Source organism: Aphanomyces invadans (genome assembly GCF_000520115.1).
Source record: "Aphanomyces invadans strain NJM9701 unplaced genomic scaffold supercont1.12, whole genome shotgun sequence".
Taxonomy (NCBI): domain Eukaryota; phylum Oomycota; class Saprolegniomycetes; order Saprolegniales; family Verrucalvaceae; genus Aphanomyces; species Aphanomyces invadans.
The window spans coordinates 684,274-709,365 of record NW_008580157.1 but is presented as its reverse complement, the minus strand read 5'-3'; the positions used below and the strand labels follow the sequence as shown (position 1 = coordinate 709,365).

The 25,092-nt window shown below is 55.0% G+C and overlaps 14 protein-coding genes across 21 annotated transcripts; 7 read left to right on the top strand and 7 right to left on the bottom strand.

The window, feature by feature from the left end:
• On the top strand, nt 1–1,509 carry H310_06757 (hypothetical protein). The gene is made up of 7 exons (XM_008871931.1): nt 1–34; nt 96–170; nt 232–421; nt 477–705; nt 751–854; nt 898–1,268; nt 1,328–1,509. The coding sequence occupies exons 3-7, from the start codon at nt 264–266 to the stop codon at nt 1,429–1,431; spliced, it is 966 nt and encodes a 321-aa protein (XP_008870153.1). The 5' UTR covers nt 1–34; nt 96–170; nt 232–263; the 3' UTR covers nt 1,432–1,509.
• On the bottom strand, nt 1,359–2,691 carry H310_06756 (hypothetical protein). Its single transcript, XM_008871930.1, has 5 exons — nt 2,652–2,691; nt 2,058–2,605; nt 1,845–2,014; nt 1,597–1,794; nt 1,359–1,551 (listed from the first exon to the last, which is right to left on the bottom strand). The coding sequence occupies exons 1-5, from the start codon at nt 2,666–2,668 to the stop codon at nt 1,501–1,503; spliced, it is 984 nt and encodes a 327-aa protein (XP_008870152.1). The 5' UTR covers nt 2,669–2,691; the 3' UTR covers nt 1,359–1,500.
• A 327-nt stretch (nt 2,692–3,018) lies between these two features.
• Nucleotides 3,019–4,407, top strand: H310_06755 (hypothetical protein). The gene is made up of 5 exons (XM_008871929.1): nt 3,019–3,464; nt 3,509–3,679; nt 3,729–3,992; nt 4,039–4,155; nt 4,200–4,407. Exons 1-5 carry the CDS (start codon nt 3,030–3,032, stop codon nt 4,332–4,334), a joined length of 1,122 nt encoding a protein of 373 aa, XP_008870151.1. The 5' UTR covers nt 3,019–3,029; the 3' UTR covers nt 4,335–4,407.
• H310_06754 lies at nt 4,237–6,197 on the bottom strand. Of its 2 annotated transcripts, XM_008871928.1 has the most exons (5): nt 5,199–6,197; nt 5,027–5,142; nt 4,816–4,974; nt 4,632–4,760; nt 4,237–4,588 (listed from the first exon to the last, which is right to left on the bottom strand). In XM_008871928.1, exons 1-5 carry the CDS (start codon nt 6,157–6,159, stop codon nt 4,430–4,432), a joined length of 1,524 nt encoding a protein of 507 aa, XP_008870150.1. In that variant the 5' UTR covers nt 6,160–6,197; the 3' UTR covers nt 4,237–4,429. The 2 variants fall into 2 exon arrangements, with proteins under 2 accessions (XP_008870150.1, XP_008870149.1); XM_008871927.1 differs by having other exon boundaries at nt 4,279–4,760; nt 5,199–6,188.
• Nucleotides 6,198–6,540: 343 nt separating this feature from the next.
• H310_06753 (hypothetical protein) lies at nt 6,541–8,795 on the bottom strand (the record flags this gene model as incomplete). Its single annotated transcript, XM_008871926.1, has 9 exons — nt 6,541–6,917; nt 6,967–7,207; nt 7,258–7,632; nt 7,732–7,919; nt 7,970–8,089; nt 8,137–8,203; nt 8,257–8,437; nt 8,484–8,581; nt 8,628–8,795. 9 exons carry the CDS (start codon nt 8,793–8,795, stop codon nt 6,541–6,543), a joined length of 1,815 nt encoding a protein of 604 aa, XP_008870148.1.
• Nucleotides 8,796–8,984: 189 nt separating this feature from the next.
• Nucleotides 8,985–10,538, top strand: H310_06752 (hypothetical protein). 4 transcript variants are annotated; one of them, XM_008871924.1, is made up of 9 exons: nt 8,985–9,072; nt 9,126–9,215; nt 9,273–9,375; nt 9,423–9,496; nt 9,541–9,633; nt 9,686–9,920; nt 9,980–10,085; nt 10,135–10,273; nt 10,321–10,538. In XM_008871924.1, the coding sequence occupies exons 3-9, from the start codon at nt 9,316–9,318 to the stop codon at nt 10,481–10,483; spliced, it is 870 nt and encodes a 289-aa protein (XP_008870146.1). In that variant the 5' UTR covers nt 8,985–9,072; nt 9,126–9,215; nt 9,273–9,315; the 3' UTR covers nt 10,484–10,538. The 4 variants fall into 4 exon arrangements, with proteins under 4 accessions (XP_008870146.1, XP_008870144.1, XP_008870147.1 ...); XM_008871922.1 differs by having other exon boundaries at nt 9,423–9,633; XM_008871925.1 differs by having other exon boundaries at nt 9,423–9,633; nt 9,980–10,273.
• On the bottom strand, nt 10,486–11,287 carry H310_06751 (hypothetical protein). Its single transcript, XM_008871921.1, has one exon. It carries the CDS (start codon nt 11,270–11,272, stop codon nt 10,670–10,672), a length of 603 nt encoding a protein of 200 aa, XP_008870143.1. The 5' UTR covers nt 11,273–11,287; the 3' UTR covers nt 10,486–10,669.
• A 243-nt stretch (nt 11,288–11,530) lies between these two features.
• Nucleotides 11,531–15,701, top strand: H310_06750 (hypothetical protein). The gene is made up of 13 exons (XM_008871920.1): nt 11,531–12,240; nt 12,291–12,569; nt 12,626–12,761; nt 12,813–13,075; nt 13,123–13,254; nt 13,302–13,482; nt 13,542–13,740; nt 13,793–14,171; nt 14,219–14,312; nt 14,371–14,484; nt 14,535–14,728; nt 14,778–14,849; nt 14,898–15,701. Exons 1-13 carry the CDS (start codon nt 11,551–11,553, stop codon nt 15,585–15,587), a joined length of 3,423 nt encoding a protein of 1,140 aa, XP_008870142.1. The 5' UTR covers nt 11,531–11,550; the 3' UTR covers nt 15,588–15,701.
• On the bottom strand, nt 15,565–16,027 carry H310_06749 (hypothetical protein). The gene is made up of 4 exons (XM_008871919.1): nt 15,915–16,027; nt 15,816–15,858; nt 15,696–15,757; nt 15,565–15,645 (listed from the first exon to the last, which is right to left on the bottom strand). Exons 1-4 carry the CDS (start codon nt 15,990–15,992, stop codon nt 15,595–15,597), a joined length of 234 nt encoding a protein of 77 aa, XP_008870141.1. The 5' UTR covers nt 15,993–16,027; the 3' UTR covers nt 15,565–15,594.
• A 218-nt stretch (nt 16,028–16,245) lies between these two features.
• Nucleotides 16,246–19,614, top strand: H310_06748 (hypothetical protein). The gene is made up of 13 exons (XM_008871918.1): nt 16,246–16,799; nt 16,848–17,091; nt 17,136–17,438; nt 17,497–17,630; nt 17,677–17,742; nt 17,791–17,949; nt 18,007–18,281; nt 18,330–18,471; nt 18,525–18,857; nt 18,908–18,961; nt 19,013–19,140; nt 19,217–19,393; nt 19,443–19,614. The coding sequence occupies exons 1-13, from the start codon at nt 16,314–16,316 to the stop codon at nt 19,501–19,503; spliced, it is 2,562 nt and encodes an 853-aa protein (XP_008870140.1). The 5' UTR covers nt 16,246–16,313; the 3' UTR covers nt 19,504–19,614.
• Nucleotides 19,521–20,227, bottom strand: H310_06747 (hypothetical protein; the record flags this gene model as incomplete). Its single annotated transcript, XM_008871917.1, has 1 exon — nt 19,521–20,227. The coding sequence occupies one exon, from the start codon at nt 20,225–20,227 to the stop codon at nt 19,547–19,549; it is 681 nt and encodes a 226-aa protein (XP_008870139.1). The 3' UTR covers nt 19,521–19,546.
• Nucleotides 20,228–20,664: 437 nt separating this feature from the next.
• On the top strand, nt 20,665–22,120 carry H310_06746. Of its 2 annotated transcripts, XM_008871916.1 has the most exons (2): nt 20,665–21,654; nt 21,704–22,120. In XM_008871916.1, exons 1-2 carry the CDS (start codon nt 20,677–20,679, stop codon nt 21,770–21,772), a joined length of 1,047 nt encoding a protein of 348 aa, XP_008870138.1. In that variant the 5' UTR covers nt 20,665–20,676; the 3' UTR covers nt 21,773–22,120. The 2 variants fall into 2 exon arrangements, with proteins under 2 accessions (XP_008870138.1, XP_008870137.1); XM_008871915.1 differs by having other exon boundaries at nt 20,665–22,120.
• On the bottom strand, nt 21,201–23,139 carry H310_06745. Of its 2 annotated transcripts, XM_008871913.1 has the most exons (6): nt 23,053–23,139; nt 22,837–22,993; nt 22,674–22,786; nt 22,467–22,619; nt 22,365–22,409; nt 21,201–22,314 (listed from the first exon to the last, which is right to left on the bottom strand). In XM_008871913.1, the coding sequence occupies exons 1-6, from the start codon at nt 23,101–23,103 to the stop codon at nt 22,006–22,008; spliced, it is 828 nt and encodes a 275-aa protein (XP_008870135.1). In that variant the 5' UTR covers nt 23,104–23,139; the 3' UTR covers nt 21,201–22,005. The 2 variants fall into 2 exon arrangements, with proteins under 2 accessions (XP_008870135.1, XP_008870136.1); XM_008871914.1 differs by lacking the exon at nt 23,053–23,139 and having other exon boundaries at nt 22,674–22,837.
• A 113-nt stretch (nt 23,140–23,252) lies between these two features.
• H310_06744 lies at nt 23,253–25,067 on the top strand. 2 transcript variants are annotated; one of them, XM_008871911.1, is made up of 6 exons: nt 23,253–23,795; nt 23,850–23,961; nt 24,017–24,140; nt 24,201–24,314; nt 24,366–24,492; nt 24,540–25,067. In XM_008871911.1, exons 1-6 carry the CDS (start codon nt 23,324–23,326, stop codon nt 24,872–24,874), a joined length of 1,284 nt encoding a protein of 427 aa, XP_008870133.1. In that variant the 5' UTR covers nt 23,253–23,323; the 3' UTR covers nt 24,875–25,067. The 2 variants fall into 2 exon arrangements, with proteins under 2 accessions (XP_008870133.1, XP_008870134.1); XM_008871912.1 differs by having other exon boundaries at nt 24,366–25,067.
• Nucleotides 25,068–25,092: the final 25 nt, after the last annotated feature.

Sequence of the window (25,092 nt, the reverse complement as noted above, 5' to 3'; positions counted from 1 at the left end):
GAGCTCCTCTTCGTCGGATTCAACCAGGACTACGGTGGGTGCACGGCAGCTCCGCACACGTTCGAGATGATGAGGCATTGACAGTTTGACTACAGGGTGCTTTGCGTGTGGGACCGACACCGGCTTTCGGATTTACAACTGTGACCCGTTCAAGGAAACTTTCCGTCGAGGTACGCATGTCGCCGCAAGGGAGGGACTGTGGACAAATGCTAATCGATCCATGGTATGTAGATTTCTCGAGTGGGGGAATTGGCATCGTCGAAATGCTCTTTCGATGCAACATCCTTGCGATTGTCGGGGGTGGGCGAAACCCGCGCTACCCCCCGAACAAAGTCATGATCTGGGACGACCATCAAAGTCGCAACATTGGAGAATTGAGTTTTCGGAGCGAAGTCAAGGCTGTAAAGCTCCGCCGCGATCGGTACGCCACTTCTGCCACACGTCTTGTCCCTGACCTCGTCCCACGACTCTTGCAGGGTGGTCGTGGTGCTCCAAAACAAGATCTACGTGTACAACTTCGCCGACCTCAAGCTGATGGACCACATTGAGACAATTACAAACCCCAAGGGTTTGTGTGCGTTGTGCCCGAGCTCCACAAACACAGTGCTCGCCTGTCCGGGGGTGTCCCGCGGCACGGTCAGAATAGAACTGTACGACCAGCGCAAGACAACGCTGATTACAGCGCATGAAGCCGAGTTGTCCCAGGTACCCCATCCATGGCACTTGAACCCATCTTACTCGCCCACGAAGATGGCGCTAAACCTCGAAGGAACTCGACTCGCGACGTCGTCGGACAAGGGTACGCTCATCCGTGTATTCGATACGCAAAGCGGCCACATCTTGCAGGAACTGAGGTGCGTGTGACGTTCTCGGACGTTGCTGATTGTGCGGATGCAGACGAGGGGCGGACAAAGCCGAGATCTACAGCGTCTGCTTCAGCCCGAACTCGCAGTACTTGGCGTGCTCGAGCGACAAGTACACGGTGCACATCTTTGCGCTCAGTCAGGACGTGGCCGGTGCCGACGGTCTACCGGCACCTCCGCTGAATGCGTCGCGGACCAACAGCGGGAGGTATGCGTCGGGGGTGTTGACGCAGTCGGCGCCGATCTCGAAAGAAGACGACAACACGGAGAATAACAAGTCGAGCTTCTCGTTCATGCGTGGACTCTTGCCCAAGTACTTTAGCTCGGAGTGGAGTTTTGCCCAGTTCAAGGTCCCCGAGACACGCACGATTTGTGCCTTTGGGACCGACAAGAATACGATCCTCGGTACGTCGATCGCGCGATGAAAAGTATGCCGTGAAGATGATCCATTGGGGTGCTTGTAGTGGTCGGTGCCGACGGATCATTCTACAAGGCTGTGTTTGACGCGAACGGCGAATGCGAACGCACGTCGTACTCCAAGTTCATCCAAGCTGACGACGAGGACTAACGCGCCGATCGTCGCTTCGCCGTCCCTTCTTTTAATCTTTTACATACAAGCAAGGTCCTCTGCCCCGTGCTAGTCTCCCTTGGTCGTGTAGCGGGCGTCTCGAGGCACAGCAGGATCGTACTATCGATGGCGCGTCAGGCGAGCATGGAGATGGGGACAACGTACGTTTTCCCACCGACTCGCGGGGAAGATGTGGCGATTCTTTTCGTACCACGCGCGATGAGTGACCTTGCCAGGGTGCGAATCCTGCCGCTCGACGCGGATGTCGTTGACGAGCCGAATGTCGTCGTGGACGTCAAAGTGGAAGAGCGGGCCGCTCTTTCCGCGGGCTTGGGTCACGATCATGTCGTAAAAGGATACGTGCTGGCGGGCAGACAAGGTCAGGGAAGCGCCAGAAGGGTCACAGAACGTACATGGGGAATGATAAGGTCCTCCTTGATGTACATGAGATTGTCGGTGCTGACACCGCGCAGGTCCTGAAACTCCTTTGACAGCGACTGGCGCACCGTGTCGAGGAACTGGCGGATCGTTGTGCCCTTGGTGACCGTGATGAATTGGCGATGGCCGCTGCCGTTCCAGTAGCCTACCGATGCAATGACGAGCAATTAGGGTGGAAAGAAACGTACTGTAGACGATGTTGACTTTCTCCTCCTTGATGCGGGCCTGCTCGGCAGTCCATTCCTGCGTGAGACGGACCTTTTCGCGCGCGATCTCTTCTTCGCGGTCTTTGTCGGGGAGGAATGCTGTCTCGACGAAAGGACACTTGAGCGCTTTTTTCACGGGTAGATTGGGCGCTTCGTCATCGTCGCTGTCCATGGAGAATGAGAGAGGCTTGGCGGTCTTCTTTTTCGAGGGTTTCGCGCGTTTTGCAGGTGGTTGAGATGCAACAACTTCGTCGTCAGGGGCGACAGGATTGCTGCAGTTTTCTCGTCGACGACGGTATTCGGCGGCAGTCACGAGGCCGATCGTTTGCCGTTTGAATTCGGCTTCTGTTGCTGCATCTGTGTGTGATTCGAATGCTTTGTCAATGCGCGACGACCGCGCGTTGTCTGCCTCGATCTGCTTCCTTTTCTCTTCAAATTCCTTCTCTTGCTTCTCCCGTTGGCGGGAAAACTGCGCTGCCAGAGATCCTGCTACGTTGCCTTCCACAGTGTGTACGCCAGACGATCCATACCTACATGAGAATCAGCGTCGAGCGCGCACGGAGATGGCTGACGCACCGTCGGATGTCGGACATGGCCACCACAACCAAGATCACAACGGATTGGCCAATGAAAACCACGTCATTCCATTGGGACAAACACATTGGGAAATACACATGGGTTTCGCACACGTTGCTGGGTTTTACCCGTGTCGAAAATTTCCATCGAGACGCAACGAGTTGCCGCCACACGACCGGGGTCCATGACTCCTCGAGAGGGCGCACGCTGATGAAGCGTCTGCATGGTGCATGAGTGCGTCCATACCTCGTTGGATGATAGTTGTTCAACGCGGGCTGCTTGGCCAGTTGAGATTCGCATGTTCGTGAATAAACGTGGGACATACTCGGTTTCTAAAACCCAACCAAAATCTTCGTCCCACTAGTCAATTTGAACGAGATGGCGCACCATTATGTGTCGGCGCGCGGGGCCGCGCAGCTTCCTAAGTACAAGTACAGCGGCAACGACAAGTCGTTGCTGTATAACTACTTCCTCTCACCACTGGCTCAGCGAATTGTTGACACGTTCTTTCCTCCTTGGCTCGCTCCCAACACGATCACGACGGGCGGTCTTGGACTTGTCGCGTTGTCGCATTTGATTCTTGCGTACTACGCGCCGACTCTCGATGGCGTGGCGCCTCCTGCAGCTTACCTGTTCAGCGCGGCAGCGTTGTTCTGGTACCAAGTGCTGGACGTGACGGACGGGAAACAAGCCCGAAAGACTGGAAACTCGTCGCCGCTTGGGCTGCTGTTTGATCATGGATGCGATGCCGTCAACGTCGTCTTTAGCGCATGCACGATGACGTCGACCATGCTCATGGGTCCTTCGATTTGGGTAAGTCGTGATCTCGCGGTCGTTGTTTTTCATGGTGCATCCAGTCGTTGGGGTTGCTCTTGTCGCCGTCGTGCGTGTTTCTCTTTGCCACATGGGAAGAATACTACACCGGAACGCTCGACCTGGGCCTCATCAACGGGCCCAACGAAGGTCTTGCGATCATGTACATCATATACGCTATCACGGCCATGACTGGGCCGGCGTTCTGGACTCAGGTACGTGTGCTGCCCTGTCGTAAGCAAAGTCCAACGCCACCCGTCGTAGCCATGCGTAGTCTACCCAGCCCTCCCGAACAATGCCGTATTTGTAATCGCGACGGCCTTTGGTGCGGGAGGTCAGTGCCTCGTCAACGTGTTCAACGTGGCGCAAGCCGTCAAGCCATCGGAATTCGTTGGCGCGCTCGGTCGCATTGCCCCGTTCATCGCGTTCCTCGGGGCATCCCTTGCGTATGGCGTCTACTCGCCGTCCAACATCTTGGCATCTCATCCTCGCCTGTTCCTCTGGACTATTGGATTGATCTCGTGCAAGGTACACTGTGATGCTCTGGACATGCTTGTTCGCATCGTGTCGATAGATGGTCATGCACATCATGCTGGCGCACTTGTGCGAGGAACCGTACTGGCTGGTGCGCAAGTCGTTCGCTGTGATTGTCGCCATCGTCGGCCTCTTCTACGCCGGCCTGATCCCTGTGGTACGCTGGCTCGAGATGACACCACCATCATGCGGGGTATGTAGGCCCTCGAAGAAGCCGCCTTCTTTGCCGTGTTTGCACTCGTCGTTGCCGTGTACGCGCACATGGTGTTCTTCGTTGTGGTGGACATGACAACGATCTTAAAGATTAAGGTGTTTACGGTGAAGGAAAAGCAATAGCGCTGTAGGTTTCCAGGCGTAGCTAACGTGAACAAGCAACGATCGATCGAGAGACATGGTCGACAAGACTGCATTTTGACGCTACAAGGACAGCTCTAGGACAGGGGAATGTGGCACGTGTAGCCGAGGGCTGCACACACAAACACGACTGCCTCCTCTGTCGCAGGGGAGTCGATCACGGCATGCCCGACAGCAAGGACCACGAGCAAAACCACCAAGATCGTCAAAAGACTGCGTGGGCGCGGCGTCGCAGCCTACAACACATTGCATGGACATCTTCTGGATGAATGAACGTACGAGCTCTTTGTCGAGGTCCAGGACTCGGCTCTCCACGAGAAGGATGCGATCCCACACCGTGTCGAGCTTGTGCTGCCACCCTCGCGCATCTTCTTGCAGGGTCTTGACAGCGTCCCGCTGGAGTTCGACCTGTGTCAATATATCAACCAAAGGGACATCTCCTCGTTGATGGGGATTGACGCACCTTTTCCTCCAGCACTCGATTGCTCGACACGATCTGTAGGACGTGGGCCTTGTGCTCCTGGTGCTCGACGACCCGCGCCTGCTCGAGCATATCGGCGTCGTGCCGCCATCGGCTGATCTCGACCTCGAGGTCGCCCATCAGCTTTCGTTGCATCTTGAGCTATGCACACCATCATCAATGTGGAAAGTCGGCGGATAGCTGGTCGTCGTACTTCGTCCATCAGGTCTTCCTTGTAGTGACTGCTCGACGACTGGAGATCCCTCGGATTCAACGCGCCCGATCCGTTGCCGCCATTTACAAACTGCGACACTTGGGCGCTCAGCATACCTACGACGTGCACATGCCGTGGTGAAGGGGTTGCAGCCACAGAATAGAGTGCCTACGCAAGGACGATGACATGTCGGTGGCATTCCGGTCCGACTCCTGCTGCTGCCGTTCTAGAAGGCGTTTTTCCTCTTGTAGACGCTCCAAATGCTGCGTCATGTCGTCCATCTTTCGCTGGAGATCGTGGAAAACACTCCCGCCAGCATCGTCCCCAGCGAAATACCCCTTGGCCTGCTCCTCACCCAAATACTTGCCAAAGTCGAGCACTTGTTGCACGACAATCTCCGCTTCGTCTTCGTGGTTGTCTGAGTCGAGCTCCATCGCTAGCGCCTTTAAGCGCCGTGTCGCGGAATTCGTGACGGCGAACTCTTCTTCCGTTGGAGCAAACCCAATGTGCCCGTCGTACTCGGACGAGCTCAGCGCGATGTCGAGCGGCGTGTCCTGGTTGACGATCTGTGTGCGCTTTGAGTCGGGATGCCACTTGTGGATCGCCTTTTGGCTGAGCAGCTGCTTTTGGTGATTTGGACTTGGCGTTGTTCGCGGGCTGGTCCGTCGGCTGCTGCTACGCGATGTGGACTCGGTACGAGATTGGTGGTAGTGCACATCGTTAGACACGAGTTCTGTCAGTCGCATGCGGTCGGATCGTAGTTGCTTCTCGTTAGATGCGACTCGGTGGGCGATTTCTGTGAGCGACGCTTTGGTTGGAGTGGTATACGACGACGACGACGCAGACTGGGCACCTTTCGACGGGGAGGCGTCCATGGACGGCAAGTCCAAGTCGCCCAAGTTTAGTCCATTGCCACTGAGGTTCTCGCGGGACTTTAGCTTGCGCACTTTGATCTGGTACAACTCTTTGCGCCTCTGCGTGATGAGCATGTCGACGTCGTCGTCGCCAAAGTCCTCTAAGTGGTTGGCAGGTTCCGACGATGACAGGGCCTCAAAGGTCAGAGGAGACTCATCGCGGCCACGCAGACAGACGTCGTCGTCGCTGCCGTAGTCGGCTATCCTGGTATCGGCCATCGCACTGTTCGTCGTAGCGGGAAGAAAACGGCACAAATGACTTGAAAATGCCTCAAATTTGAATTGCCCATGGAATGTCATCCGGATACGCCTTCATTTCGCGGCAATTCGGTGGGTCTAACACCCAAAGGTAAAGTCCTCCCCTTGCAAGTTGCGGCGGGCGACGAGCGCTTACGAAGCACGCTCTCCGTCACGAATGATGTTCATGCATGCGCGAATGTCCCAAAGGTTAGTGTGCTAGGCGTTGCACGAGATAGTTTGTGGCCTAAGCGGCTACCGATCTCAACGATCTCGCAACACTGTGGACAAGGCCTCAGCACGCTGGCAGCATATGAATTCATTGTCCTGGTTCTGTACGTCGTGTTAGGCAAGGCAGCGAGTCTACTCCTCGTGCTGGTCATTATCATGATACGTATGGACGTCGGCGAGGTTGTAGAACCGTGCGGTGGTCCAGTCGATGCGGTTGTGCCCGATCGGGAGGTGAAAGAAGTCGATCACGTTTTGCGTGATTCCTCTGGAAAACTTGGAGTGATGCATAACAGGCGCGGCGGGGTCGACAGGAACACGACCCTGGAGGACGCACTCGTTGGTCGTCCAGGCAAACAGGATGCCGTAGATGTTGGCGCCGAGGAGGTAGCCGATCCATGCGATGTGAACGACGGCCAGCCCGCACGTGCTCGTCACAACGGGGAAGTCGTGGGCAAGGTGCGTCACGATGCCCCAGTACGTAGCATCGCCCGCGACAATGGCGCTCAAATCTACGTCATGATCGCATGAGAGGACTGGTACATGGAGCAACCAGCGTACAACTCCACGCGAGGACGAGAAAATAGCCGATCCCGGCCACGGCAAACACGAGGAACCCAAGGAAATACGTATGGTTATTCGCGCCCACGGCGTTGGCGACAAAGGGGCAGAAGTGATCGAAGCGAGCCACGCAGCCGTTCAGTTCGGCGTCATGTTTCGAGCGCAGCGGACGGCGCTGGATGCATGTCGTGCACAGCTTCACTTCGGACCGCGACTTCATGTCCACCAGCTCGCGAATGTTCTAGCAACTCGTTAAGCACACAGACCATGGCAAGATGGAGAGCTACGAACCCGACGCCGCTCCGAGGATGTCGTACGGATCATGCCTGGGTCCCGCGTGGCAGTGAAGTACAAGCAGACCAAGATACCAGCCACGAGGGCCATCAACAGCACAGACTCAGCATTGCTCACGTGGGCCGCGATGCTCGTCACGAAAACAAAATTAATCCAAAAGGTCGACCCAATGTTCACGCCCAGCATAAGCGCGGCATTTTTTCGTTTTCCAGGATTCACTCCAAGCCCCGCAATGGAAAAGAGCGCGTAGCCCACGGCGAGGGCACCCAAGACGCCAATGAACACATGCACGCCGTGCAGTGCGTGCGTTGCGTAGCCAGCAAGGCCGAGGACGATCCATGGGGTCCAGAATGCCGTGTGACGACTGTGCAGCTTGAGCACCTTCGCGGGCCAATGTTATGACGACGGAAGTGCATCCAGACCACATACCGAGAGCGGGAACGTCGAGTAAGCTTTGTCGTACGCGTACACTTTTCGAAGAAATCCGACGGCGGCGGCGGTGCGCTTGCCGCGGGTCGAGTCTTCAATGTCCGATGCGACGCGGTTGGACAGGTCCAAGGCTGTTTCGCCCTTGGGGGTTGTGGCGTAGATGTCGATGCCGTGGTCAATCAACTGTTTCGCAGCCATCGCGAAGTCTCTGGACGCCGCCCAGTGCAATGCTGTCGTGGCAAGGCGCCGTTATGCGAAGCACACACCGTGAATGACCAACCTGTGTATCCGTTGGCATCGACGGCGTGGATGTTGGCGCCGAGTCCAATCAGCATGCGCATCGTGTCGAGTTCAAACTTGTATCGGCACAGCCACATCAGCGGCGTCGATTTGTCGGTGTCTGAAGGAAGCAGGTCAGTCCATGGCATTTGGGATGATATGCATCACTTTGGCTCGTCGTGTCGACGTCACACCCCATCGCGATCATGTACGATGCCAAAATCGTGTGCCCTGACTACGAATCAACTGCGTGAACATAGCCAAGTGAACACGTGTCATGATACGCACTTGAACAGCGACGAAGTAGGCGTCTATGCCGTTCGCGTCAGCAATGCTGGGGTCGGCGTGGTGTTCCAGCAGCAACGCGACCGCGTAAATGTTGTTGCGGTGCGAGGCCCAGTAAATGGGGGTCGATTTTAAATCCCCACCAACTGCATTGATGTCGATCCCGGGCAAATCAAGCAAGTACCTATCCCGGATGGGTCGCGCTGTCGTCGGTAACTTGAACGACGTACATCATGACGAGCAATCGGTTGTTCAACGAAGCCCAGTGAAGAAGAGTTGCGTTGTGGGAATCGCGCATGTTGATGTCGACCGGCGACGATTCTCCTTCCTACAGGACACGTTGTGTGACAACGACACGGGACCGAGCGTCGTACCTTGTCCAAGAGGAACTTGAGCTCGTCGAGGAGACCGTACTGAGCGCATTCAAAGACAGACGGCTGAACGTATGGGCCACCGCACTTGGCGCACGTCAGGGCTTCGTCGAACATCGTTGCATCACTGGAGTCCTCGCACTCCTTGCACGTACGGCAGAACACGCGCATGATCACGAATTCCACAAAATGGAGAAGAATTGACAAGCAACACCGTATTGACAAAAACGTATGATTTTTCTCAACCTTCCTTGAAAATTTGGTATTTTTGTGATCAATATTTCGATTTTTTCGAGTGTGATATTTCATGGGGAACAAATACTTCTTGAAAAAGTCCTAGTTTTCTCTCCCACTCTGACACTTTTTGGTGGTGGCGCGAACACTGTCGTGCATGTTGCGCCGCATGTCGATCGAACATGCCCCAACCCGACTGTCCGTCGCGCCGATGGTACGCGTCCTCCTGCGAGCTTGAAGGACATCCTCTTACGTCCGGACGGATAGATGGACTGGACGGATCGCCACTACCGCTACATGATGCGTCTCATCACACGTCGCACTTTGCTTTACACAGAAATGGTTGTCGACGAGACGGTGAGTGCCATCTTGCGCATGGTAGCGAGCAGACATTTGAACGCTTCTTATCCATAGATCATGCATCAGAAGCACAACCTGGACTACTTCCTCGGGCACGATGCTGTCGAGTACCCGCTGGCCCTCCAAGTTGGTGGCAGCAACCCCGAGACTCTTGGCGGTTCGACTCCCATCCGCCTTCCTTCTGTATGCAACTTATGTCTATAGAGGTGGCAAAGATGGCTGAGTCGTACGGCCGTTTCCACGAAATCAACATCAACGTCGGGTGTCCCAGTCCTAAAGTATCGCGAGGGTGCTTTGGCGCGAGGCTCATGCTCAATCCCAGTCTCGTGCGCGACATCTGCTACGAAATGCGCCGCCAAGTCACCTCCACGCCCATCACAGTGAAATGCCGCTTGGGCGTCGATGACTTTGACTCGTACGTTCTCCCGTCATCGCTCGAACTTCTGGATGTTCACAATTCGTGTAAGGTACGAATACTTGCACGAGTTCGTGTCCACGGTGGAGAAGTCGGGCGTCACCGAGTTCACCGTGCATGCGCGCAAGTGCTGGCTCGACGGCCTTCGCCTCAGCCCGCACGAGAACAGGACGGTTCCTCCACTCAACTACGATTTTGTCGGTCGGCTCAAATCTGACTTTCCGCACCTCCGCATCATGTTGAACGGCGGTGTTGCATCCATTCAACATGCACACGAGCTCCTTCAGGTACACTGCATCGATATGTCTTCACCTGGGAAGCGTTTTGGGCTGTAACCTCCATAAAGGATTCGTCGCTGAACGTGGACGGCGTCATGATCGGCCGAGCCGCGTACAACACGCCATGGAACTTTCGCGATGCCGATCGGTTGCATTTTGGTGTACCAAACCCAGGTTTACATGCGACGAGAACGAATCACTTCTTTTGACGCATGCATTGCAGGACTGTCGAGGCGGCAGGTCATCGCCAACTATCTCGACTACGCAGAGGACATGCAGGCCAAGTGGGGCACCGTGCGGCAGTCCGGTCAATACGCCATGCCAACGTCTTTGCTCATGAAGCCGCTCTTGAACCTCTTCAAGTACGACGTGTGCCTCTTTCACGTGACTCATGATGTGAATCGCGCAGTGGCGAATATGGCGGGAAGGCCATGAAGCGCCATGTGGCGCAGCGATGGGCCGATCGCAACGGCGAGGCGCTTGATTTGCGAGACCTGATTGAAACCGCTATGGAAGCATGTGTGCCCGCAGCCGTGTTGGACGCCACTTGCGACGACGACGTCGTCGATTGAGTTCAACATGTTTCGTTTGATATCACTTGCTGTTGTGGTTTTGGTCGCATGCGCGCATTCTTGTTGAGCGACAATTTCGTGCGTAGAGGATGCAGGTAATGGCGCGGCGAAGGACATCTGACATCGAACTCAAGTCGACTTCCCCCACAACACAGCACTACAATTGCCTGAACGGTAGATTGAACTTTACTTGCAGTGGTCCAACGGTTGCGTCCAGTCAAACCCGAGCGCCGTTAATTGCTGCTGCCGCGGCGTCGGATTTGTCTCGAGGACATGACGCTTGCGCTTCGATGTGTTAATTTCCTGAATCGTCTGGTGAACAAACTGACCAAGCGGAAAGTTCCATGTGTCTTTGGGCCAGGCTGGGTCTTGGTCTGGCACGACGAATGACGACGGCACGACCGTCGATCCGTTGTTCAGCTCTTTGTATCGCCGCAATGCTGCTACCTTGAGTTCCCACTTGTGCTCGTTCACGTCCCAGACAAACTGGAGTTTGTTCAATGCATCCACGACTTCAGGCTCCATCGTACCGGCTTTGTAATGCCGTCGAACTTCTGATGTGTGAAAGAGCTTGCCTTGGATCGACTCGGGCCATGGCGCCTCATTCGGGACCTGGAATCGCATCGGCACAACTGTGTAATCTGAATGCGGCGCCTGAAGCGTGCGGATCACTTTGGCAACCTCGACGTAGTCTTTTAGCCGCTTCCGAACGCCTTCACCAGCTGTCCCCGGACGCCCTCTGATCGCAATGTGGCGGCGCGTTATCGAACCCAATCGGTGAAGCATCATGGCGCCAGCAACGGGAGGACCAAAGAATGAGCATTCGGTGGTTCGATATCCGGATATCCGGATATCCGGATAACAGGTGGCAGTTTCAAGCTCACCATTTTGCAACCTTACAAACTCACCAAATTTTGTTGCAATAACAATGGTGTAATAATATACATAAATTTGGCCTTCCAGAGCATATAGAGAATTGCCACAATGGTGAGATCTTGTAGATGGTTAGAGATTGGCGCCGTTTCGGCTCAACACAAAAGGTCCAACTTTGGTCAGTTGTGGCTGCAATGGCGACGCTGACGCGGAAGCTGTTCCGGCAGAAGTCGACCCGCATTGACATGAAATTTCTCGATGAGGAGCAGCCGCCTGCTCGAAGAAAGGTATCCGACGCATCGAGGGCATCACAGCAGGCGCCAGAGCCTGTTGAACCTCCGGCACCAACGAAACGACCGACTAGCATCGTCCTCTCGTCAACCGAGCCACTCCTTCGCGATGCCGCCAAGGCAAAGAGCAAGCCGCCCTTGAAAGAGTCTCCGCACATACGTTTGTACGCTCTTGGCGTACACCTTCTCGATCACAAAGACCAAGTCCACAACTTGTTTAGCCATTATACGACAGACAAGAAACTCGACAGTCGGCGACGTTCGCGGCAGTCGCCACGAACCTCAGCTTCGTCTTCTTGCTCTTCGACCAACCGAAATGCATCCGTCAAGCGGAGCTTGCATGGGAAATCCATGTCATATGATGCGACAGACTTCCGGCAATTCGCCCAAAGCCAAACCAAGCCCACGTCAGTGCGGACAACGATCAAGCATCTCCGGCGAAAGTTCATGGCTCACGACCAGAACGACTTCGCGCCGCTTGTTGAAGTGTCTCGGAAAACCGCCACGCCCATCGACAAGCATAACACGGTGCGGCCAGGGGTGTCGCCCATTCGGGCCCACAAGTCTCCCACGCGACTCCACGTCGAAGTTGTCGTACGTTTTGTTCACGGTATGCATGAATCCCTCACTCTGTATCGTCCTAGCCACGGCGACCGTCATTGTATGCGCCCGACATTGGCGACGACGACGAAATGACGCCACGACTCAGTGGAGACCGAGATGTGCCCGAAACGACGACGATGCAACCAACCTCCAAAGACCGAACGTCTTCGCCGCGTGAAAAGCGAAGTCCGGGAAAAAGCGATGTCGACGCCGTGGCGGCCGATATCGTGGCCGCGGCCGAGAAGGCCAAAGTTCTTCAGCTCACAGAGCAGATCAACATGCTCAAGTCGACGCTTGGACTCACCGACGAAGACTTGCAGGTAGATGATGCAAGTTACATACTCCTGCTTGATGCGAATGGGGTTGTGGCTGGCAGTGGAAAGTCGAGAGCGCCAAGTCGAATGCATTTATGCTGGCCGACAAACACTTGGCCACCGCCGAAGAAGAGTACGACAGGTTGCTGTACGAGCAGTCGCTGTGGATCAGCTGTCCATTTGAAGATTGCACCAAAGGTACGAAAGAATTGATTTTGTTGCCGCGGCTGTGCATCCACATGGTGACAGAACTGGCACCGCTTCTCAAGGCGCTGAGTGCCCAAGCCAAGGAGGCGGCGGAGACGAAAGCTGTGATGCTTGTCGCCCAGCAAGAAGTCAATTCGACCAAGAAATCCCTCTTGGATGCCCGAGTCGATGCTGAAATGAAGCGCGCACGATCCAACAGCCCTCCGCGACGCGAAAGTGTGCTTACTCGAGACTGCGTCGACTATCAAACAGCCCTCGGGGACCAAAAGAAAGAACTGTTGGTCTTGCAAGAAAAATTCAAAGCAGTACGTCATGCGCGGACGCATCCACATCCTTGACGAGTTTGTGCCAGGGAGTCCTGAAACAAGATGCTCTTCAGAAGCAAGTCGTGGCCGCGACGGAAGCCATGGTGGCGTCGTTTGGGGCGCAAGCGGTGAGCTTCTCCACGATCGAAATGGCCGACAACGCGCGCGAGTTGATGGAGGTTTCGATACGTCATTGTGACGTCGCACATGATCATGTCATGACTAGCTCGTGCATTCGCTGGGTCAAACGAGCGGCGAAGATTTGGTGGGGCTGTGTACAAAGGCCACCGCGGTGTGCAAACTGTTTCACGGATACCAAGCCAAGGAGTTGTCTCGAAAGGAGCGAGAGATCAACGCCACACTGAAGCAAATGGAGATTTGGCGGACTCGTCGTGAACAATCCAAAGGTGGCGACCCTCGTCAGGAGGATGGCATGTCAATGACGTCATCTCAAATGCAATGCCAGAATACGCGGTGGAAATGCGGCGCATGGAGGTCGAATGGAAGGCGCAGCATGCTGCGGAGAACCAGACGTGCTACGAACGACTATGCTCGCTCATTCCAGACACGATCACGTCCATGTCAGTGGAGCAGCTCTTGGACGCTGCGAAGGCAGCAGGGGTGTTATACACGCGAGATTTGGCCAATTACCTCAAGCAAAACAAGTACGAGAAGTGCGTGGAATTATTCGACGTCACCGATCCATGCCATGCATAGGTTTCTCCAATGGATCGTCACCCACGAACGGGACAAGTCCCGCGACAACTTTCTCACGGGCGACACGGCGCAGTGTTTTGCTAACTTTGAAGCGTTTGACGTGACTGAAATGCGAGGTCTCTTTGTGGCGCTTCCAGACATGTTCGAGTTCGACAAGGACGGGCGCAAGGCCGAGTGGCGCAGTGCGTTTGTGGCCCATTTAAAAATGCTCGTGCAGCAGCAGCGCGGCGAGTGCGTCAAGGCCGGGTGGGACCCAGTCAAGGGAGCGCGCGCTGAAGTCAAACTCAAACCTCCGACAGAAAAGCAGCTCTTGAACCCCATGTACCGATATCCGACGGAAGTCGAGATCAAGCAGCGCCTCGAGCGCTTCGAAACACAGGTTCAGGAACGCGCTCGCGCTCGCCAATGTGTTGACCGGTTGACTAGGCAAAGCGCCTGGCTCAAAAGAAAGCGCGCATGCAAGTCCTCATTACCCAGGACATCCCCATGGCCAAAAAGGAATACCACGCTGTGGCCGAAGGTTCGTACACACGACGAAAAGCATCGTGCCACATGACGAACGACGGCTGTGCGTGCAGATGCCCGATCGGAAGACCTTCTGCGCCAGTTTGGCAAGCCAGCCCTCATCAAGCTCCGAGACGAGTCCAAGAAAGTATACCAGTCGCTGTGTAAGGAGTGCGACACCCTTAAAGGTGAGCCCATCGATCAAGGAATAGCGGCAACCCAAACGAACGATTTGTAGGGGAAGTGGCCGTCGGCGAGCGCGCGGCGCAGATCGCATGCCCCACTTACGAGCAATACGTGGATGAGATCGCTGCGATTCGGCAGTTGGCGCCCGAGGTGCGCGCGGGAGTGATCAACGGACCATTCGATGCGCATCCTGTCGTCAAACCCAAGGAACGCGCTGTGCACAAGAAACTGTCGGCCGAAGAAGAGGTTGCGCTCTTGTCTTGTTGCATGAAAGTCACGTTGGCGTTGTACCCAGGCGGTGGCGAGGAAGCACGAGCTCAGCCATGCGATCGCAGAACGCACGAGGGAATTCCACGATCTGAATAAGGTATGAAGTCCCAGCCCTCCCCAAACGAGACTCAGTTCCATCGACCAGAACACGGACGACGAATCCACACCGCCTGCCCTCACGGACGCCACGACTCCAGACGATGGCGCGCCGGTGGCTAGTCGCAAGATGTCGCTGTCTGAGGCACCCATGCTCACCGCCGCCCAGACAGTCGTGACTCTGTCCAAGACGATTCGCGCCGTAAAAGCGTCCCCGGCCGTCCTGTCTTTCCTTCAAAATGACTTTTGCAACAAGCAACGACGGCGGCCCTCCACTACAAGCCCCGTGAAGCCAACGACTTCGCTGCCCAAGATGGGCGTCATTCTCGACGGCGACGAAATGCAGGACGAAGGACCAGCGCCGCCTCCCGATGCCGCCGCCATGCCCAAGTCGCATGCGCTTATGAAGCTCATGGGTATGGCCACCAAGCCCGTTCTGGCCAAGCGTCCATCCATGCTCCATGATCCCAACCTCCTGGAAGACTTGTCCAAACCAAACATGATGGCCGAAATTCAGCGGCGGCGGTCAAGCAAAGGGACACCGCCAGCATCGCCTATGGGGAAGAAACCTGGCGTGAACTTCCTGGAGGAGCTCAAACGTCGCGCGGAAGGGAAGAATCCCGGAATGGAAGACAAGGTGGAGGCGGGTGCACCAACACCCCAACCAAGTGTGGCGGTACCGACCAAGCCCATGAGCTTCCTCGACGAACTCAAGATGAAATCGAAAGCGAAGGACTAGATGCTGATTAACTCAAGGTGCCCGCACGACGCGCCGCGAGGATTGCTGCATGTCGTTTCTGTACGTAGAAGACTTGTGAGGTGAATTTATGAAGGGTGACAGGGATACCTTCTTGCATTCGCGGTAGCGCTCAAAGTACTCGTTGCAATTGCTTCGCTGGGTGTAGTTCTCTGCCAAGGTTCCATGAGAACGTCCGTCGATGCAGGGTGGACTTTGTACGGTGAATACCTTCAATGCACTTGAGCGATGCCTTCTGGAGCTCCGTGCATTCCTGCAACCATCACGTTGGGTTAGACTATTGTACATCTCCCGTGACGGTCAACACACCCCCATTTCCCATTGTCCTGGGTTGGATGCCATGACAGGAAGCTCCGCCGATGCAGCGGCCGCTGGTCGAGTCGACATGCTTCTTTGCTTTGTTTGGCTTCCACTTGTACACGACGTGTTCATTGGTATTTTAACCCGTGAATCCATCCAATCACATGCTGCATTCTTTGAATTTTATCCAATAGATGTCCATTCACTCTGTTGAAATCTACCAATCAGGAAGGACACCTCCCATGTTTTATCCAATCACAAGAATACCCACACGTTACGTGGCTAAGACATTGACCAATCACAGGCCAGGAAGTGCGATTTTGCAATCTTGCCGGGGAACGTCCACAGGAGTTTTCCCATCGACGAGTAGAGGCGCAGCCCGACCGAGGTTGCGCGTCATTGTTCAAGATGGCTGAGTTCGTTGTACACAAGTTTGGCGGCACGTCCGTGGGAAGTGCCACTGCCATCAAGGCCGTACAGAATATTGTGGCAAACGTCACGAATGACAGAATTGCCGTTGTCGTGAGCGCCATGGGCGGCAAACCGAAAGTGACCGACCTGCTCATCTCGCTCGTTGAACTCGCCAAAACGCGTCAACAGGACGTTATTTCGTCGATCATCGACAGCATTCTCTGCAAGCACGACGAGGCCATGGCGGCGCTGTTACCACACGATGTGGCCGCGCCTATCCTGGACAGTATACGCGCCGACTTGAAAACGCTGGAAGACTTGCTCCGCGCCATCTCAATCATGCGTTCGTACAACGAAAATGTCACGGAGCTCGTCAGTGGACACGGTGAGCTGTGGTCGGCGCGGATTCTCACGGCGGTGCTGAACCAGCACATGATTCAGAACGGAAAGACCGAACGGTTTGCCTTTGTCGATGCACGCGAGGCATGTCCGTCGTCGATGGGGATCTGTTTAACCTTCGGTTATGCGTAGGTGCTGGTTGTCGAACCAGACGACAACCATGGACCGGTCGTGCAATACGACGAAACGAAACAGCGCTTATCCGCGCACATGGACAAGCTCGGCAACCATACGCACCTGGTGATCACAGGATTCATTTGCTCGACCACAGACGGCGTTGTGACGACGCTCAAGCGCGACGGAAGCGACTTTTCTGCGTCGATATTTGGCCGTGTGTTGAACGCTGCGGCGATCACGATCTGGACCGATGTCTCCGGTACATGCGCTGGGACTTGCCGATCGCCTTACTGGAGAATTCAGGTGTGTACAGCGCTGATCCGCGTCGCGTGCCCGAGGCGCAAATCCTACCCCATGTTTCGTACCAAGAAGCGATGGAGCTGGCGTACTTTGGCGCGAAAGTAATCCACCCCAAGACGATGGCACCTGCGATTTCGCAAAGCATTCCCATCTTCATTCGCAACACGTTCGACGCGGCGCATCCAGGCACGCGCATCTACCATCGCCGCGCACTCACGCGGTCCATGTCCGGGTCCCTCGCGGAAGCCAAGACGATCGTGAGTGGGTTTTCGACCGTCGACGACATGGCACTGTTCAATCTCGAAGGTCATCTCGTCGAACATCATGGAGGGCCCTGCTAACCTGACCAAATGAAAATGCGCAGGAAGCGGCATGGTCGGCGTGCATGGTGTGGCCTCTCGTCTCTTCAGCGCGCTGGATCGCATTAAAGTAAACGTGGTGCTGATCGCCCAAGCTAGCTCGGAACATTCCATTTGCTTTGCCATTCCAGCCATCCATGTAAGGAGTTCTGCCGTCGGACAAATCTGAACGCGTGTACATGCAGGCGCCCGACGCCAAGGAAGCCATAGAAGCAGCCTTTTTCAAAGAGCTCCACCACGACCTCATCGACGTACGACTCGACGTAGCTCGTCAATGCTCACGTTGTTCTTGCGGCCAGGAGGTCACGTTCGTTGCACCAGCCACCATTATCGCGGCCGTGGGCGACAACATGTCGGAAACCCCAGGGGTGTGCGCGCGGTTCTTTGGCGCGCTGGGTCGCGCCAAGATCAACGTCCTCGCAATTTCGCAGGGCTCGTCCGAGCGTAACATTTCTGCGGTAAGTTGGCACGTTTCGGGGAAGCTTCTGTGAGCATCATCGCGATCGTTGATGCAGGTGGTTCGGTATGAAGACTCGGGCGCAGCATTGCGTGCGGTGCACGCGGCGTTCTTCATGGCCGACCATGCCGTAAGTGTTGGTGTCCTGTCCAGCCCTGTGTCCACGGCTGTCGGGCTCGCGCTGCAGTCGCAGTTGTTCGGTCAATCGCGCAATCTCGTCGACCGATTCAACGTCGACCTGCGACTGTGTGCCATGGCGTCCATCACGACCCCAGAATTCGTGGACGTGCGGAGCCACGCGACTGGGTTTGATGCGGCATCGCTCGCCAACTGGTATGTCCCCAATACGTCGCGGCGATTCGTAATGTGGCCTGGATGCAGCGCCGTGGTATCGACACCGACGACCGAATTCCACCAACGCATTCAAGTGGAGCATATTCCCCACTCGGTCATCGTCGATCTGTCGAATGACTTGGCCATGCTGGCGCAGTACCCAACGTGGCTTGCCGCTAACTGCCACATCGTACGCGCTGTCGTTCCATCGTACGAGGGACTCATGAAGCAACTGTTCATTAGGTGAGTGCTAACTTGCATGTCGCCAACATGCCATCGTCGTGGCAGCAGCGAGTGGCGGCAATTCAGTCGCTGAACAAGGTGACGCTGGATTTGAACGCAAGTTTGGGGATGGCGGTGCCCGTGCTGTCGACGATTCAAAACCTGCTCCAGACGGGCGACGCCGTCGAACGGGTCGAATCGTCGTGGAGCTCGCTCTTCAATGCAGTCGTGGCCAAGCTCCAATCCTCGTCGAGCCCAGATGACAGCCACGTCGATGCCGTCCTGAAGCAGTACGCTGGGCTATCCCCCCAAGACATGGTCGAGGACCTCACCGGCCTTCGGGCAACGAAGAAGGTCTTTTGAAACTTCGGCCTTGCGATCTCACTTATAAAGGACTCGTGTAGATGGTGCTCGTGGCGCGGGAACTTGGTCTCAATGAAGATGTGAATGCTGCCAAGGTACAACGACTGCGAGTTTTCAAATTTAGCAATAGTTGGCGGTGTTGATAGATGGCGTCGCCTTTTCTGATGCCGCCCTCCAATGCGTGGAAGTCGTGGACAGTGGCCGATGTCAAGGCGTATATTCTATCGCAAGTCGGCGCCTTGCGCCCTTTTCTGGTACAAGGGTCCAACACAAGGTACATCGGCTTCTCATTCTCGAGATCTCGTTTGAGAGCCTCGTGGGCCCGTGCGACGACTCATGCGTTATCGCAGGCTAGTGACGACCCTGAATGCTGACGCGGGGGGGATCTCCACCGCTGTGCAATCCCTTGCGACGCCGCACCCCTTTGCTGGGCTCATGGCCGACCAATGCGCGTTAGCATTCTACACGAGCCGGCACCAGCCGCATCCGCTCGTCATCGGTGGGTCGTCATTTGTATCGGACGAAAGGTATGAGTATTGTGTGGCCCACGTGAGGACTCATTTGAGCATGACGTAGCCAAAGTTTGCTGGCCAGCACAGTCTTTGGTAGCGTGTTGAAGCTCGCGCGTAGCTTGTGACTCGGTTTGCAACACACTTGAACAGATAGCTCGACATTTTCCTTTAATGGCTTGTGCTGTCGTCAAATGCGCCGGCTTTTCGAATATCAAACAGACCAAAGTCCTTGCCGCGGTACTCTGGCCCGACCAAGTCGTCTGAGATCTTGTAGTATTCGTATCCTGCGTCCACAAGCATGCGGAAGAAGCGCATGTCCGTGTCGTGGCGACCGAGGCCGAGCAAGATGCGCGTCGACGATGGGTTTACCAGCAGCTCCAACGTCCGTCGTAGAGGTTCATAAAATTCGGGAAGGTAGGCGATGTCGGTACCGACGATCAAGTCCACTGGCTTCAAGGCATTTGCGTCAGCGGCGGTGAACGTGGTCCAGTCCAATGCAACGACTTCGACCTTGGTCGCCGATGGAAACAACGAAGCATTCCGTTCAAGGTTGCGCTCCATAGATGCTACATGCGTGTCGAGATCCGTCACAATAACCCGACTTGGGCCCATGTGGGCCATGGCAAGCCCAACCAGCCCTGTACCACTTCCCAGCTCGAGAACTGTGCGGCCGACGAGATCCTTCTGTTCGTGGGTGTTTCGAGCCATGTAGTCAACGAGCAAGCGCCCACTCGTCCATAGAGACCCCCCGATACCGACGCCCCAGTCGCATTCCAGTTCAATGCATGCCGAGCTCGTGGTCGACACAGGAATCCGCACCACTTCGGAACGATCTGCCGTGCTGGTCATTGATTTCTGTGTTGTCCAAGCCAAGGATTATCCGGATATTCGGACAACGCATACACAGAAATCCCTAAACCTAAGAGAATTTGCCCACTCACGAGTGAGAGACAAATAAATATTTTGGCCAATGGAATCCCATGCAAGACATTTTAAAAACAATGCTATTTTAAATATTATAAAAAATCAAAAATTGAATATTGAAAGCAATTTTTGGTAAAATATAGTAAGCTATAAAAAATATATACTAAAAAGAGATAGAAAACTTACTTGATTTAAAAAAGAATATTGATCAAATTGAGGCATATATAATTAAAAATATAATACTGTACATTCTATACATATAATTATTCAAATAGAGATTTTAGAAAAATATTAAACAGAATATTCACCATGATATTTTTTTGTTTCAAAAATATTTTTGCTATTTTTTATCTATCGCGATCGTTTCCACCATCATGCTTGGCCGATTCGGCCACCACTGGCGAGTACCCTACGTGCTGACATCATGCTGCCGCTTCTTCGCAACAACTCAATCCTTTGAAGATATACTCGCCGTAGCGAAGGTCGTGCATGCGAAGTCCAAAAATCGATTCACCTCGCTTCCGTCGAGGTTTGTCGTACCTGACAATGATGATTTTCCAGCCCACCTCCGAGGGAAAAGTCTCGCTGTCTCAGAATTGCGACGGCAATACAAAAATCGCAACGTGCCACAAGCTCTCGTCCGTCAGTTTAATGCGCTATCATTCGTGTGGAATGTCAACGCCCACAAGAGTGCGCTTCGACTGCAAGCGTTGACCACATACAAGAATTTGCATGGCCATTTGAACGTCCCTCGCAATTTCACAGTTCCTCGCGACGACAAGCAATGGCCCACGGACACGTGGGGGCTTTCTCTCGGTGCTGCCGTCCACAACATGCGGACCGGTCATCTCCTGCTGCATCCCGGCCACGAAGCGGCGTTCCTTGCGTTAGGGTTCACGTGGGACGTCAAGAACACGCAGTGGGAATCCAACCTTGAAGCTCTCAAGCATTTCATCCGACTGCATGAACACTCCCACGTTCCATATCGCTTTGTCGTGCCCGATGACGATCCCGAGTGGCCTATTCACATGCACGGGCTACCGCTTGGACGCGTCATGGCGTCCTGGCGGCATATCGGCGCGGACGATATGCCTCCGGACCGCCGCGCCGCGCTGGATGCATTGGATTTCGTGTGGAACGCATGGGACCATCAATGGGCGCGGAACTTGGACGCGTTGACGGCGTACGTGAAGCAGCATGGTGATGCCCTTGTGCCCAAGCGGTTCGTCATTCCTGACCAAGACCCATCATATCCCGAGCACACGTGGGGCCTGGCGCTGGGTTCTGTTGTCCATTCGACCCGCAACCGCATGGACGACCTACCAAGGTCTCACCACGATGCCCTGGACCACGTCGGGATGATCTGGGACCCGTTAGACCATCAATGGAACCAAGTCGTAGTGGCCCTTCGCACCCACGAGAAACTATTCGGCCATCTGCGCATCGCTACCAAATTCAAAGTACCGTTGAACGACCCCAAGTGGCCGACAGAGACATGGGGCCTGCACCTTGGAAGCCTCGCGACACAAATTCGACACCGCGCAGACGCGATGGCCATGTCCCAAGCCGACGTTCTCGCGATGATCGTTCGTCAGGACGAGCAAGACGAGCTGGAGGATGCGATGACTGAACCCACAGCGGTGCCGTTACCGTGAACAACATGCCATTGCAAGATTTTGTAGGAATCGCATGTATCGAACACCTTAGAATGGAAGCGTCGCCGACGCTTGTTCGTACACTCCGAAAAAGACAAATCCGCCGATAGTAATCCACGTAGTTCGAGGCTTGACGCCCGAAAACAACGTCTGCCATCCTTCCTGTGTGTACACTCGTGTGAACGCGTCACGCATGCCGCGGTACTCGACGCCTTGCGCGTCCTTGCCCAGCATCAGACGAGTCTTGATAACGTCCAACGGCGTCGTGACGAACGCCGCAAACCCGCCCGAGATCGAGCCGCACACTGCACCTTGGACAGGACTCACGATTTCACCTTGGTGGTGGCCCCATGCCGTCTACGGGTGGGTCGTGTCCATTTGGTGCCTGATGAGAAAGGAGTAGTTACCTTCATGCCTTCCCACAGAGGAAATTGAATAAACGAAAAAGGGATCTGCATGAGGCAACACAGAGTGAGGCACTTTGAAAAGTGCCCAAGACTCTGGCGTACCTCGCGAGCCAGCAAACTCCAGTATCCGCGGTAGAAGCCCGCCACGCCGCTCGTTCCGTAGATGCTACGAATCGACTCTTGGAACGATTGGAACGCTCCCGTTTGGAGATTCTGCTTGACGATCTCGGTCGGAACACGGACAAGGCATCCCGCCTACGGCGTCCATCGTCAACATACTGTCTCATCCATCTCGCATTGACTGCATACCGTCTCACCCATGGCGGCAGATGCCATGTGGACGACAGGGGAGTCGGCGAGATGGGGTTGTAGCTGTTGCAAGAATCGTTTTGTTGTTTCGTACGTGCTGAAGAATAACGCCGCTGCACGAAGCATAATACATTCTAGTGCATCGCTCTGCAAAGATAGCTACCTCCAGGAGCAGAGCCCGCAGCAGCCGCGGACAGACCCTTGTACACGCCCTTAAACCCGCCGGCTTTCAGGAAGCCTTGTGAACTCTGAAGGCGCGTCTTGATCGTGTCCAGCGGGTACAACGCGACATCGACACCTGTGCCGGCCATCCCGCCCGCCTACGTACGCGCATTGAGCCCAGTCGTTACCATTATGGAAGAGCTCCTTGAGTACGTACGATCAGCGACGTCAAGAAGCTCTTCGTCGGTGCGTCCTTCTTGTCCGTCATAAGTTCCAATTGCGACCAAGGACTTCCTCAGCGTTCCTACGTTTGATTGGCTGCAGACGTGGGCAAGTTTGCGTCATCTACTGTACCGTACACTGTACCGTCCATAAGTTTACCGTACCCTGTGCGTCGAGCAATTGGACTCTGTAAGGTTCGACATTCATGGTTTTGACTTTTAAGTGCGATTGGAAACTGGGGTGACAGTCAGTTTGACCGAGTCCTCATGATCACGGCCAGGCTGGTGCGTGGCGGCGCCATGGCGGTTGCCATGCGCCTCCCCTCGTCGATATCTACACTAAAACGGGGTTCAGTGCTCCCATTCTTGGCGTCATTCTCCTCAATTCCGCGCTCCGCGCTGGGAACGACTGGTAGCTTTGGTGCTGGGTCTGGGTCAGCAGGCAAACCACTCGAGTTGAAGTACCTGGAAGCTAATGGCTCGTTGGCCCTTGCGTTGCCTTTGATGGAAGATCCTCACAGCGAGATCGGTTTGGGGATGAAGCTCTTCAGTCTCCAACCCACGACAACAGTCGCGAGCTTTGTGTCGCAAGTGCAATTGGAGGATTCGACGGCCAAAGAGGTGCAGATTCGAACCCAAAAAGGCGTTCCCGTCGCGCCCGAAACGCAATTTACCTCCCTCATGGCGGACGATTTCCAAGTTGTGCTCAATGACAAAGTGCTTCGTGTCGCGGCTCCAGGTAGATCCGCGAGTTCATGCTTTGGGAGGTATTAACGGCTGGTGCTTCCTGTAGTCTTCACTGGTGATGCGTACACGAGCCTGCCACAAGACGGAGGGTTGGACATGCGTGCAATCGCGCACAAGGCTGCCATCATCAAGTTGCGGGAAACTATCGCAAACCACCCGTTCGTTTCATTCACACTCTTGGACGACTTGCACCAACCTGGACACGATTCGTAGGAAATGGAAGATTGACATTACCGAGTTCAAGAAGATCGCAGCGGACCATGGCATTCCCCCAAAGCAAGCGAGCCAAGTACTCCATGCGTTCCATCAAGTCGGCCTCGTCTTCCACTTTTCCCAGGTGCTCCCTTCTGCAACCGCGTCACGGAAAGCTGTGGTTTTCATGAGTGTGGCGTCGTAGGCATCAGACGAAGAGCTCAAGACGGCGGTCTTTCTCAAACCGCGCAATATTTTGGACGGCTACTTCGACTCGCTGGGGTTGACGCCTCCGTCCACCCAACGATACATTGAAAAGGTACATGTTGCCGGGTTCAAGGCACTGCATGCTCACGAATAACGGATGTAGCGCCAGCAACTCGAGGCGGACTTGGCGGCCATCATGCCGGAACACGACGCATTATTGCACTTGCGAAAACAACTGGACGAGTCGGCGCACAAACGCACCGCGATCTACTGCTACTTGAGCTCGGCGGGTACACATTGACATCAGATTTGCATGTGATGCTCATGGCATTGGCAGGATTGGTCGGGATGGGCGGGCTCTATGCATGGCTCACGTTCGTCCAGTATTCGTGGGATATCATGGAGCCGATCACGTACTTCACCGGATTCGGGGTGTCTGTGCTGAGCTACTTTTGGTGGACTCTGACCAAGTCCGAGTACGAGTATGAGAACGTGTACGACTTCATCTACCAGCGCCGCCGCAACGCGCTCTACACCAAGTCGCAGTTCGACCCGATTAAGTTAGAAAAGCTCCAAACCAAGGTCGCCGACATCCACCGCGACATTGCCCAGATCTCGGCCAAACTCACCAAGCCAACCTGTCTCCAGGCAGAGTTCTATCGTGAATCCTAACTTGGCATCCTTCGCGTCTGTGCATCTCTTGAGGTTGCATGTGCTGCCATATCTTCTCCCCGGCGTTTCCGTCAAGACGAAACTCGACGGTGGAGGAGAAAAAGAGGCCATAAGGTGCTGCAAATAGACTTGCATCGAATGACTGCCGAAAGTTCGGGGCGGATGCATATACTAATTTAGATAAACATCGAACAATGCATTAATTCGATGGTTCATGG

What these genes read in the sequence shown, in the direction of transcription:
- H310_06756 (XM_008871930.1), bottom strand. An exon ending in GAAAGTCAACATCGTCTACA is followed by an intron (nt 2,015 to 2,057) that starts GTACGTTTCTTT and finishes TTGCATCGGTAG; the next exon opens with GCTACTGGAACGGCAGCGGC. An exon ending in AGGACCTTATCATTCCCCAT is followed by an intron (nt 1,795 to 1,844) that starts GTACGTTCTGTG and finishes TCTGCCCGCCAG; the next exon opens with CACGTATCCTTTTACGACAT.
- H310_06751 (XM_008871921.1), bottom strand. Translation starts at nt 11,272, where the DNA reads ATGATGCTTCACCGATTGGGTTCGATAACGCGCCGCCACATTGCGATC.
- H310_06746 (XM_008871915.1), top strand. Translation starts at nt 20,677, where the DNA reads ATGCTTGGCCGATTCGGCCACCACTGGCGAGTACCCTACGTGCTGACA.
- H310_06748 (XM_008871918.1), top strand. Translation starts at nt 16,314, where the DNA reads ATGGCTGAGTTCGTTGTACACAAGTTTGGCGGCACGTCCGTGGGAAGT. An exon ending in CCTTTGTCGATGCACGCGAG is followed by an intron (nt 16,800 to 16,847) that starts GCATGTCCGTCG and finishes GGTTATGCGTAG; the next exon opens with GTGCTGGTTGTCGAACCAGA. An exon ending in TCCACCACGACCTCATCGAC is followed by an intron (nt 17,743 to 17,790) that starts GTACGACTCGAC and finishes TCTTGCGGCCAG; the next exon opens with GAGGTCACGTTCGTTGCACC.
- H310_06754 (XM_008871927.1), bottom strand. Translation starts at nt 6,159, where the DNA reads ATGGCCGATACCAGGATAGCCGACTACGGCAGCGACGACGACGTCTGT. An exon ending in CGACATGTCATCGTCCTTGC is followed by an intron (nt 5,143 to 5,198) that starts GTAGGCACTCTA and finishes TGCACGTCGTAG; the next exon opens with GTATGCTGAGCGCCCAAGTG. An exon ending in AGGAAGACCTGATGGACGAA is followed by an intron (nt 4,975 to 5,026) that starts GTACGACGACCA and finishes TGGTGTGCATAG; the next exon opens with CTCAAGATGCAACGAAAGCT.
- H310_06750 (XM_008871920.1), top strand. Translation starts at nt 11,551, where the DNA reads ATGGCGACGCTGACGCGGAAGCTGTTCCGGCAGAAGTCGACCCGCATT. An exon ending in AATTACCTCAAGCAAAACAA is followed by an intron (nt 13,741 to 13,792) that starts GTACGAGAAGTG and finishes TGCCATGCATAG; the next exon opens with GTTTCTCCAATGGATCGTCA. An exon ending in ATACCACGCTGTGGCCGAAG is followed by an intron (nt 14,313 to 14,370) that starts GTTCGTACACAC and finishes CTGTGCGTGCAG; the next exon opens with ATGCCCGATCGGAAGACCTT.
- H310_06745 (XM_008871913.1), bottom strand. Translation starts at nt 23,103, where the DNA reads ATGACGGACAAGAAGGACGCACCGACGAAGAGCTTCTTGACGTCGCTG. An exon ending in CTGCCGCCATGGGTGAGACG is followed by an intron (nt 22,620 to 22,673) that starts GTATGCAGTCAA and finishes TGGACGCCGTAG; the next exon opens with GCGGGATGCCTTGTCCGTGT. An exon ending in GGAGTTTGCTGGCTCGCGAG is followed by an intron (nt 22,410 to 22,466) that starts GTACGCCAGAGT and finishes TGCCTCATGCAG; the next exon opens with ATCCCTTTTTCGTTTATTCA.
- H310_06749 (XM_008871919.1), bottom strand. Translation starts at nt 15,992, where the DNA reads ATGTCGACTCGACCAGCGGCCGCTGCATCGGCGGAGCTTCCTGTCATG. An exon ending in ATCGCTCAAGTGCATTGAAG is followed by an intron (nt 15,758 to 15,815) that starts GTATTCACCGTA and finishes GAACCTTGGCAG; the next exon opens with AGAACTACACCCAGCGAAGC. An exon ending in GCTACCGCGAATGCAAGAAG is followed by an intron (nt 15,646 to 15,695) that starts GTATCCCTGTCA and finishes TTCTACGTACAG; the next exon opens with AAACGACATGCAGCAATCCT.
- H310_06755 (XM_008871929.1), top strand. Translation starts at nt 3,030, where the DNA reads ATGGCGCACCATTATGTGTCGGCGCGCGGGGCCGCGCAGCTTCCTAAG. An exon ending in TTGGATTGATCTCGTGCAAG is followed by an intron (nt 3,993 to 4,038) that starts GTACACTGTGAT and finishes TCGTGTCGATAG; the next exon opens with ATGGTCATGCACATCATGCT. An exon ending in ACGCCGGCCTGATCCCTGTG is followed by an intron (nt 4,156 to 4,199) that starts GTACGCTGGCTC and finishes CGGGGTATGTAG; the next exon opens with GCCCTCGAAGAAGCCGCCTT.
- H310_06752 (XM_008871922.1), top strand. Translation starts at nt 9,016, where the DNA reads ATGTTGCGCCGCATGTCGATCGAACATGCCCCAACCCGACTGTCCGTC. An exon ending in GGCGTCGATGACTTTGACTC is followed by an intron (nt 9,634 to 9,685) that starts GTACGTTCTCCC and finishes AATTCGTGTAAG; the next exon opens with GTACGAATACTTGCACGAGT. An exon ending in CCGCTCTTGAACCTCTTCAA is followed by an intron (nt 10,274 to 10,320) that starts GTACGACGTGTG and finishes TGAATCGCGCAG; the next exon opens with TGGCGAATATGGCGGGAAGG.
- H310_06757 (XM_008871931.1), top strand. Translation starts at nt 264, where the DNA reads ATGCTCTTTCGATGCAACATCCTTGCGATTGTCGGGGGTGGGCGAAAC. An exon ending in GTAAAGCTCCGCCGCGATCG is followed by an intron (nt 422 to 476) that starts GTACGCCACTTC and finishes CGACTCTTGCAG; the next exon opens with GGTGGTCGTGGTGCTCCAAA. An exon ending in CGACAAGAATACGATCCTCG is followed by an intron (nt 1,269 to 1,327) that starts GTACGTCGATCG and finishes GGGTGCTTGTAG; the next exon opens with TGGTCGGTGCCGACGGATCA.
- H310_06744 (XM_008871911.1), top strand. Translation starts at nt 23,324, where the DNA reads ATGATCACGGCCAGGCTGGTGCGTGGCGGCGCCATGGCGGTTGCCATG. An exon ending in TCGTCTTCCACTTTTCCCAG is followed by an intron (nt 24,141 to 24,200) that starts GTGCTCCCTTCT and finishes GTGGCGTCGTAG; the next exon opens with GCATCAGACGAAGAGCTCAA. An exon ending in CCCAACGATACATTGAAAAG is followed by an intron (nt 24,315 to 24,365) that starts GTACATGTTGCC and finishes TAACGGATGTAG; the next exon opens with CGCCAGCAACTCGAGGCGGA.